Below are 10,235 nucleotides of genomic sequence, written 5' to 3'. Positions count from 1 at the left end.
CGATTCAGATGCTGTCCTTGGTGCTGAAACAAGGCAGGCAGGAGGAAGAACTTCCCTGTATGAACAGGAGCGCCTCGCCTGAGATCCTAACAAGCCCATCGGAGTTTCCATGGTTTTTCTATTTGAGTTTTCCAGCACTGTACTCTCTCCCCTCTTCCTCCTTGGTACAGGTTTTGTTTTTCATCCGGTTCCATGAATACTCTCAATGGGGAAAAGTTCCGTCAGGCTTAGACAAAGTAAGATCTCCTCACTCCCAGAGCCCACAGCTCCATGTAAAACTGCCTTAAATCGACGTCATCAACACCTGGGGCCTCTGAATTTTGATCTGGAAAGAGAGATAGAACCAGGTGAAGGCTATGTTTATAAGGAACCTGGGATTTGGAAACATAAGAGTCTTGGGACTGGGAAAGTGCTCAGTTTAGAGTCTAGTACAAATCAACTGTCTCCCCCCACTTACCCCCAACTTAAGTAGCTTTCAAAGCATTCTAGCTAGGGAGTTTATCTTTGCCCCAAGGCTTTCCCTAGGGAGTAAGGTGCATGAAGCCAATCATACTTCTTCGGAAGTGTGAATACTTTGAGAGCATTTCTTCTGCCCTGGAACATCCATCCAGTTGAAATAAAATTAAGGTAGCAATCAATGAGTGGTCACCTCTTGCCAAGTGACCAATCTTGGCCTCAATCATAGTGGGACCTCCTGACATTATGTACCTCCTGAGGTGATGCAGTAGCATTATCCATGACATATGCTTAAGAAAAATGTCTAAGCTGGGTCTAATCAAGCCTCTAGACCTAACTGCCAGTTTATAGGAAGTACAGAGGATTGAGGGACAAGGTAAAGGACACCATGAGGAAATAATTAGATATATTTAAAATGTGGGGCATTCCTTAAGACAATCATCCTAGATTCTTAAAAAAATTAATATATTTAAAAGGCAGGAATCAGTTCTAGATTAAAAAGACCAATGTGACACAACAAAAGTCAGTGAGTGAAATTTGTTCATATTTGAAAAAACTAGTAATAAGAGATGTTTTTTGGTTCATTGGAAAAATGGATATTGGATGATATTGTGGAATTATCATCAACTTACTGGGAATGCTAATGGTATTTGGGGGTGTGTACTGAAGTGTTTTATCACTTTTATCATTTTATCAAATGTCATAATGTTTGCAACTGACTTCCAAATGGTCCAGCAAAATTTGTTGGGTATGTATATCATATATATACATACTATGCCATATAATGAAAATGTAGCAACACGTTAAACATTGTTGATCTAGGCGGGGTATTTAGTGCATTACTATTTTGACTTTTATGTGGGTTTGAAAATTAAAACAACTAAATAAACTAAATAAATTGGCCATCAAGGACATACTTAAAGTGGAAAGAAATCTCTGAACCTGGAGCCTCAGGTATCTAGAGAAGGTAGATTCCACCCTGCTTAGCTCCTTCTCCTCCACCTGCTGCCACCCCAAGTTATTGTTCATTTCCCAGCAATGTAGACCTAGATGTCACCTGGACTAACAACCATAAACATGACTTTGCTTTCCTGAAGATCTTACCATGGTAGGAGAGGATATGGGGTCTTAGGGCAGGGGGAGGTGAGCACTTCATCCATGACTTTCTTACCTGTGTTTCAGAATCTATTTGGTCCAGGGAGGGCTGGAAGTTACTATAAATGGAGTCCAAGTGGATGGAGTCATCTTGATCTGGAAGGGAAGAAAGCCCCATGGAAGCAGCTGGTTAGGAAGACAAGCTCCCATCTCTACCTATAATCCCACCCACTGCAGGGCTAGTATATCTCCTTTTTGTCCTTTTCCATGCTTTTGCCTCCTTCTTTGCTCTGCCTTTCATTCACAGAAAATCGCTAGATTTTTTTTTTAATTCCCTCTTTTAGCTGGAGTGTTTAATCCACTTATATTTGTTGTTGTTATGGTAGATTATTTTTTTTTTAAGATTTTATTTATTTATTCATGAGAGACAGAGAGAGAGAGAGACAGAGGGAGAGGGAGAGGGAGAAGCAGGCTCCCTGCAGGGAGCCCAATGCAGGATTTGATCCCAGGATCCTTGGATCATGACCTGAGCCGAAGGCAGAGGCTTAACCAACTGGGCCACCCAGGCACCCTATTTTCTACCATCTTATTTTGTGCTTCCTATTTGTCATCTCTTTCCTTATCATCTGTTCCCCCTTTCTTGCTTTTTTGTGGATTGACTAAAATGGTTTCCTTGTTCCATTCTTCCCTTCTCTGGAATGTAAAGACTCAATTTGTAGAAATTTTAACACATACATTTAACCTGACAAAATCTGCAGTTAATCACTTGACTGAGCTATAAATCACCTATCAGTGAGCTCACCTACTCCTAAGTGCCTATCGGGGCTACATAGGCAGGTTTGTGTTCTGGAGACATCTAGACCATCAAGTAACTCGTGCCCCGCAGTGGTCTAGTTATACTGTGCCCATGTTTTTTTTTTTTTAAGATTTTATTTATTTATCTGAGACAGAGAGAATGAGAGAGACAGAGAGCACATGAGAGGGGGGAGGGTCAGAGGGAGAAGCAGGCTCCCCGCTCTGCAGGGAGCCCGATGCGGGACTCGATCCCGGGACCCTAGGATCATGACCTGAGCCGAAGGCAGTCGCTTAACCAACTGAGCTACCCAGGCGCCCTGCTGTGCCCATGTTTAAACCTCATCCAGGGCGTTGCAGGAGCCAGAGGTGGAAATAGGGGTACAAATGTGGAACTCAATATTTTAGAGATGAAAATACTATTCTCTTTGCTCTTTTAAGTCCTCCCATGTGGAGGACTCCATGCCTCCATGCCTCCCATGCCTCCATGCCTCCATGCCTCCCATGTGTGTTCCCACACTTTGAGACATTTTGAGTGCACTGAGGACTTCCAATACCTTCATGGATGTCAAAGCCAATGTTTTGGAAAGTTCCAGGGGTTGGTCCTCCATCTTCTTCATGCCACTTATACAACTGAGACACTCTAGACTTTTGCCTATTGACAGAAACACCAGAGAGATTCCATGATGAGCAGGGAACCAGGATTTGGGGACTGGTTATGTCCCTCCTTTCCGCTCCCCCACTGTCCACCCTGAGGATGAATGATTGAGGGCAGAGGGATCAGAAAAGGAGGAAGAGGAGCTGGAGGCAAATGGGAGAGGTAGCAGCAGTGACTCACCTTTTCAACTTCCTCTTGGAACGGAGTATGAACATCAAGAGAACAACAAGGATGAGTAGCACTATGGCACCAGCTGCCCCCACAAGCCCATACACCAGGCTCTTCTTGGTGCTGAACTCACAGGTTTCACCACTGTACCAGACAGTGTCCGTGGTCAGGCAGCTGAGAGGGACAGAGGGGGCAGATGGAGAGAGGGAGCATTCTGAGTCAGGGGCAGCCAACACCCACAATCTCCCTGCCTCAGATCCAGCCCTGACCCCATGGGTGCTTAATGAGGAGAGGGTGAGGATGACATTGCTGGGGTGCAGAATGAGGAGCCCTGAGGGGATGGACAGAGGTAAAGTCCAGCTTCCATGGCATGGGCCTAAGAGAGGCCCAGTACTAAGCCCAATAGTTTTAGGTTTTGCAGCCCAGGATCTAGAGCAGTTGGCTCACCTCTGGTGCTGCCCTGGGCTGCACCCAGGAACTTGAGACCCCAACAACAACCTTTTTATCCACATACTAACCATCACGTTCTCAGTTTCTCCTTTTCTATCAGGAAAAGCAAATCCCCATCCCCGATCCCCAGCATATACTCTGCCTCTGAAGCTCCCTCCCCTCCCTGGAGACACTCTTTCTAAGCCCTGTTCCTCTCCTCCCCACTCCAGCCTGCAAAATCCTCGCTCAGAAAACCTTCCCAGAACCAGAACATCTGCTCAGGCCTTTGCATGTGTGTGACTCCTTCCCCCTGGTCTCTCTTTGGTTTCATTTCAGTAGGCAAAGCCTGGGACTCGAGCTTTTACAGGCTTTCCACCCTCCCCGTGTGGGTGGGTCACCTTCTCATTTCACCAGTATGGTCTCCCCCTGGAAGCAAGGCTTTATCCTCCCCATCTGATTGGGAGTTTTCTGAAGCTGGGGTTTTCCTTCTGCTTCTTCAGAGCTTGGCACAGTCCTTAGTCTCAACTGCACAAACCCCGGGGAGGGGAGGAGAGCTATTGAGGTCCGTTCTGGACCTGGCCTTGGGGCTCTGGCTACACCGATCCTTTGTGGCTGGCTGTATTCAAGAGAGGCCAGGACCCACTCCGTGACTTGGCCTTTAGGCAGGGTCTTGAAGGGTGGGGAGGAAGGACAGAGCCAGGCTGGAGAGGGACACTCACTAGCACCGAGGGCCACTGCGTTCTAGCTGGCACTTCCCGAAGTTGCAGTCCAGGGAGCTGTTGAAGCCTGGCATACAGCGGTTGATGCAGATTGGCTTCTTTTCCTTGTACTCCACGAAGAAGTAGGCAGCATAATAATTCCCAACCCTCTCCCGGCATTCCTCTGTGGGGAATGGAGGAGTTGCAGTGACCAGGCAACCAGGCACACAGTCTGTCTCCCCCGCCATCCCTGGAGCCCCCCCCCCCCCCCCGCCAAGTCACCTACTTTCAGGGTTGTATTCAGTAACTGCTAAGCTCTGCATCTTGGTGGCAGTCGTGTTATAACACAGTACAGCTGTGAATGGAGACACATAGAGCCCCTTAAACAGATTGCTTTAGTAGGGTTGGGGGAGTGGGGAGAGGGGCTGTGATGAGGGGTGGTGGGAAACCCATCCCTGCAGATGGGGAATGCCAGCCTCAGGCCTAGCTCTCCAGCATAATGACCCTCCAAGTGCCCTGTGCCCTCCCCATGTCTTCTCCCACATGCACCTTTGCCAAGAGTCCCACACTATTCATTACATTCAGAAGAATCTTCTCTGCATAACAAGCCATGCTTATTCTCACTTTCCCCGTAGACGGGTGCCCCACAAGATGTAGCCTGCATGTACACCTGCCTTTCCCCCCTCCCCCACCCCAAGGATGACAAAGCTTAAAGATTCCTTGAGGACCCCTTCAAGCCCCTCCCAGAAGCCTAGGAATTTACTTGTGCAGCTATTATTTCTGCTTATTTGCTCCTTGGTTACATTCTGGATTTTTTCCACCACCTCCTGGGTGACCTTAGTGAAAACTTCCTTGTATTCTGGGGTGTAGTTGGTCTTTAGGAGGACTTCATGTTCTACCACAATACTGCCAGCACTGAGGAGAGAAAAAGATATCCGTGAGCATCCTCCCAGGTCATAATAGGTGCTCACTTCTCCAACCCCTTTTTCCAGGCAGGATATGCCCTCTTTGCACCCATGGGAAGGCAGAGATGGGGTAAGATGGTTGAAGTGATGACCCGGTGTCTCCTGGGGGAAGGCTTATTCCAGGCACAGTGCTAGTCACTTCCCCACAGGACTCACACCATGACTTGCGCCTCTGACAACTGTCTCAAAGGTTAGGTTCTAGGCAGCTCTATGTGGAAGTCTCGGAAGGCTCAAGGGCAAAGATGGACAGAGGGATGGGACCATGGAAGATCATCCTCAAGGTGTCATCAGATGCATTCCAGCAGGAGACTGGGCAGCTGCCGGCAAGGTGTCCTCAAGAGGTAGGAGGACACCAGAGACTCTTACAGGATTCATGAATTGCTAGGTGGAGGGCTGCAGAAGGTCTGTGAGCCTCTTAAGAGCATGCACAGATTTGAAGCTCATATGTGCATATTTTCTACTCACATACACTTGTGTCAATTCTAAAATGAATCTCTGACACCTAAAAGGTTAAAATTCTAGCCGACAGTCTCTTCCTACTCTGTGCTTAGGAGCTAGGAAAAGCCAGGGGCAAGGCCACCAAGAAAGTGTGGTTTCAGGCATGCTAACAGCTTCCATTTGTTTCCTTTTCTCTCCCCTAGCTCCAAATCCCCAAAGCAGTACATCTTCTGTGTATGCAAAACAGGATCAGAAATACCTGGATGTCAAAGAGCTCTTATTCTAGAATGCAAGTTACTTCTCTCCCATGTGGGTGTAGGGATTATTTACACCCCAGGAATGAGCTTTCTGGGTTTAAAAATACAGCAACAAGTCCAGACTTCCCATGCTCACAATTCAGGATTCCTAAGTAATGGAAGCCCAAAGCACTCTTTTTCCCTTGCTTTCTCCTTACCACTATATTCAGAGGCTTAAACATAAATAGAAGATTGGAAGGGTGTGGTGATACTCCTGAACAACATAAAGAATAGAATAATACAGAATAATAGAGTTAAATGAGATAATAATTATACTCATAGTATATAACATATAGAATAGTGGAATTCAAATAACCTGTAGAATAACGAGTTAGAGGGGACCAGAAGATCTTGTAGCTCAAGGCCATCTTTCACAATAAGGACATGTTCTGGCATCTCCCAGAGTCCATCACTGCCCTCAGTCCCCGTTTTGAAAGCTCCCATGGAGAAAGACGGCTTTATCAAAGCCACACAGGTGTAGTGGGAGTTATGAGGTACAGGAGGAAATCCCGACACTGGCCCTGAGTAGCCGGCTGATCTTGGACCAGCAGTTGGCCCCATGGGGCCTCAGTTCCCTCTTCTGTAACATGAGGATAGATGGTTCCTAGGATTCTTCCTTCCATACTTCCGAGGTGAATGATTCTCACTTCCTATCTGCCCACTCCCAGACCTCTCTGGAGCCCTCAGAGCCCAGCTCTCTCCTCTTATCTGGCCAAAGGTGGTAACATAGAAAACCCAGCAGGAATGTAAAAATACCTGATCCACAGGGCCTGTCTTCCCTCTCTTGCCTGAGAGATAGAGGGAGACATGTAGAGAAGAAGGATGACGTCTGCACCTACAGACTGCCCCATCCCCAGGGACAAAAGAGAGCTCTATGGGGTCAGCACATGCCAAACCCAGAGAGGAAGTTTTAGGACCAGAAAGAAAAATGGTTTTCTCTTCCAGAGGAGCTGAGCTGCTGAAGAGCAGACACGGGGCACATGCTGTGCTCACAGACCACGGGGAGGGGGCGTGGCAAGCCCATATGGTCCCACCTGAGGTGGCCTCTCTTGTTTGAGAGAGAAGGTTTGGGTTCAACACAATTGAGAGAGGAAGAAAAACAGAGGCTGACGGACACATTTCCCCTCCCTGTGATTTTTGTGCAACTTCCTTCCTACTGGTTCTAAGTTCCTCTTGAAAATTATCATGATTCTGTAAACCATGGGAACGATAGCTCCCTCATGATCTGGGGGAGGCTGGGCAACTCCTGTGAACCTCATTGGCCAGCACCATTCTCAGGATTTCAAAAAGTCGAGGTTGATAACGGGGCTGAGATTCTGTGGGGGCAGAATCCTGTGAGAGGTGAGTGAGAGTGAATACCGGCCACCTGTGGACTTGGACACTTTTCCCTGGGGTTTCCCCCCAAGTTCAGTTATTGGGCTTCATCTCTGAAGACAAGTGGGGTGTCCATCACACAAACTGTAACCTGCAAGTGTTCTCGTGTGTCAGTGTCTCCAGCATAAGAGGGCTTCTGTGTGAGTCTTGGCTCTCCCACTCTGTAAGTGACCCCTCAGGAAACTCAATGCCTACCTCTAGGTATCTGTTTGTTCATCTGTGCAATGGGAACAGTCCTGCTGGCCTCACTCACAGGGTGACTAGGAGCTTCAAAATTCGAAAATATATGTGAAACCATAGTTTTGGAGGGTGTTATGGGCTGAACTGTGTTCCCCCAGAATTCATGTGTTGAGGTCCTAACCCCCAGTACCTCAGTCTTTTTTTTTTTTTTTTAAGATTTTATTTATTTTTTAGAGAGTGAGCGAGAGAGAAACAGCATGAGAGGGGAGAAACAGGCTCCCCGCTGAGCGGGGAGCCCGATGTGGGACTCGATCCCAGGACCCTGGGATCATGACCTGAGCCGAAGGCAGATGCTTAACCATCTGAGCCACTCAGGAGCCCACCTCAGTCTTAAACCAATCTGAGTGGTGTCCTTATAAGAAGAAATTTGGGGGGCTCCTTGCTGGCTCAGTTGGAAAAGCATGTGACTCTTGATCTCAGGGTCATGAGTTTGAGCCCCATGTTGAGTGAGGAGATTGTTAAAAAAATAAATTAATAAGAACTTTAAAAAAAAATAAAAGAGGAAATTCAGTCACACAAAGACACACCAAGGATATGCTTGAATAGAGGAAAACTGTGTAAGGACCCAGCAAGAAGGCAGTTGTCTACAAGCCAAAGAGAGACTCAGAAGAAACCCAACCCACTGAATGCCTTGATCTTGGACTGCCAGCCTCCAGAACCGTGAGAAATAAATTTCTGTTGCTTGAGCCACCCGGTCTGGAGTATTTTGTTATGAGAGCCTTAGCCAACTAATATAGAGGCAGAGTTACAATTGTCTTTATAATTACGACTATTGCTTCCACTCCAAAGACTTTCTTCCCAGGGGCCACAGATACTTACGACAGCCTTGTGATGTTGACCCCTTGATACTCAGGGATTCCGAGATAAACTATGTTCATCTGAAAGGCAAGGAGGTCACAGTGTCATCACACAGGCCCCAACTTGGAGCCTGCCGGGTCTTTCCATAGGAACTCAGGAAGGCCGAGGGTGGACCTGCTGTGTCCCCCATTCCCGTCAGGAGTCCACACTGTCCCAATGGAGCGGTCCCTCCTCAGAGACCAGCCCCGCCCATGGGGCCCCCATTCCCCTTTCATGAAACCTTGCTTTGTCTTTCCACAAGCTCTCTCTGAGGAAAGGAATGAGCTGAGAAACTCACAAGCCTCTAACAAGAGAGCAGCCCTCAGCTGCCTTCTTCACCTCTAGAGACTCCTCCCTAGGGAAAGCAGAGTGGCCCAGGGGACTTGCATTCCCAGGCTCACCTCTTTTGTGAATATGTCACTGAAGTTCTGGAATTGTACAGAACTCCGGTCTTCTAGCTCTTTGGTGTACTCCATACTGGTCACTGTCACGGTCATTTCCATCTGGGCAGAGACAGTCTCCGGCGGAGGCTCTGAGGGGGTCAGACAGGAGCACCACTTACTGAGGACAGAGCCAACCTCCCGCCCCGAGTTCCTTCCCAAGGAGACCCACAACTCCAACAATTCTTCCCTGGACAGGGGAGTGGCCTGGGCCCACCACCTATGACCCCCACTCAGGTCTCACCAGAGTGCCCCTGGAGGGTGGGGAGTACACGATACTCCTCATGGCTTTGGGATTGAGCCCAGGGGATCGCGGGTCCCACATTCTTTATGAGAATTCCACACACTTTTTGTATTCTCCTCCATCACACACTCATTTATCTTAAGCGTGTTTTATGGTAAAATTCTGTGTCAAATTTGTGTTTTGTTCCAAACCATGCCTTCTTGCTTTATTCATTTTTTAATGTTTCAACTTTCTTACCATTGAGTAATATGGTTGCCCCCAGAAGAGGCCATATTCCTGTACACGCAGAGGGGCAGGAATGGAGGCCCAGTGTTGGGGAGAGCAGAGCCCTGTGGTCTTACTCACCTATCTCAATGCTGGGGACCACTTCCTCACACTTCGGCCCATGGAAGAGGCTAGGGCACACACACTTGATCCCATCCCAGTAGCCGTCATTCTTGCAGATTGTGACCCTGTTCTCGCAATGGTCTCCTTGGTAGTCCTTGGGGCAAACACAGACCTGCCCGTTCCATGTCCCTCCATTTAAGCAGGTCCCTGAAACGGACAAGGCCCTGCTTTACCCACACATATTTGCACAACACTTTACAACTTGTACCACATTTTCAAAGGCACTGTCTAATTTGATACTCTCACGAGACCCTGGGGTGAGCAGGACGGTTACTGTCATCCCCACTTTACAGATGGGACAAGTGAGGTGGAGAGAGGCTAAGAGACCTGCCCAAGGTCCATGTGGAGGCCAGACTTGACCTGGTCTTGGAGTATTCCCGTAAGATTTACTTTAAAGATTTTTTTTTTTGAGAGAGAGAGAGAGAGCATGGGGGGGAGGGTCAGAGGGAGAAGCAGACTCCTCGCTGAGCAAGGAGCTCGATGTGGGACTCGATCCTGGGACTCCAGGATCATGACCTGAGCCAAAGGCAGTCGCCTAACCAACTGAGCCACCCAGGCGCCCCGTACGATTTACTTTAGCCCTGAAAAGAAAGGAACGGGAAACCTAGTGTTGTCAGGAGTGAGGGACCACACAGTCAAGGCTGAGGAAGAGAAAAGAGGAAACAGAAACTAGGACTATCCAGAGGAACTTGACCAATCTAGATTCCAGCAAGCCTGA

The 10,235-nt window shown here is 48.0% G+C and overlaps 1 protein-coding gene across 1 annotated transcript; it reads right to left on the bottom strand.

The window, feature by feature from the left end:
- Positions 1-250: 250 nt before the first annotated feature.
- On the bottom strand, positions 251-9,797 carry MUC17 (mucin 17, cell surface associated). Its single transcript, XM_034988181.1, has 11 exons — positions 9,764-9,797; positions 9,476-9,664; positions 8,848-8,978; positions 8,429-8,487; positions 5,060-5,211; positions 4,583-4,651; positions 4,318-4,480; positions 3,182-3,343; positions 2,901-2,998; positions 1,628-1,707; positions 251-325 (listed from the first exon to the last, which is right to left on the bottom strand). The coding sequence occupies exons 1-11, from the start codon at positions 9,795-9,797 to the stop codon at positions 284-286; spliced, it is 1,179 nt and encodes a 392-aa protein (XP_034844072.1). The 3' UTR covers positions 251-283.
- Between the last annotated feature and the right edge of the window lie 438 nt (positions 9,798-10,235).

This window comes from Mirounga leonina, unplaced genomic scaffold (assembly GCF_011800145.1).
Source record: "Mirounga leonina isolate KUSES-001 unplaced genomic scaffold, KU_Mleo_1.0 Mir_454, whole genome shotgun sequence".
Classification (NCBI taxonomy): domain Eukaryota; kingdom Metazoa; phylum Chordata; class Mammalia; order Carnivora; family Phocidae; genus Mirounga; species Mirounga leonina.
This window is presented reverse-complemented; position numbering and strand designations above follow the sequence as displayed.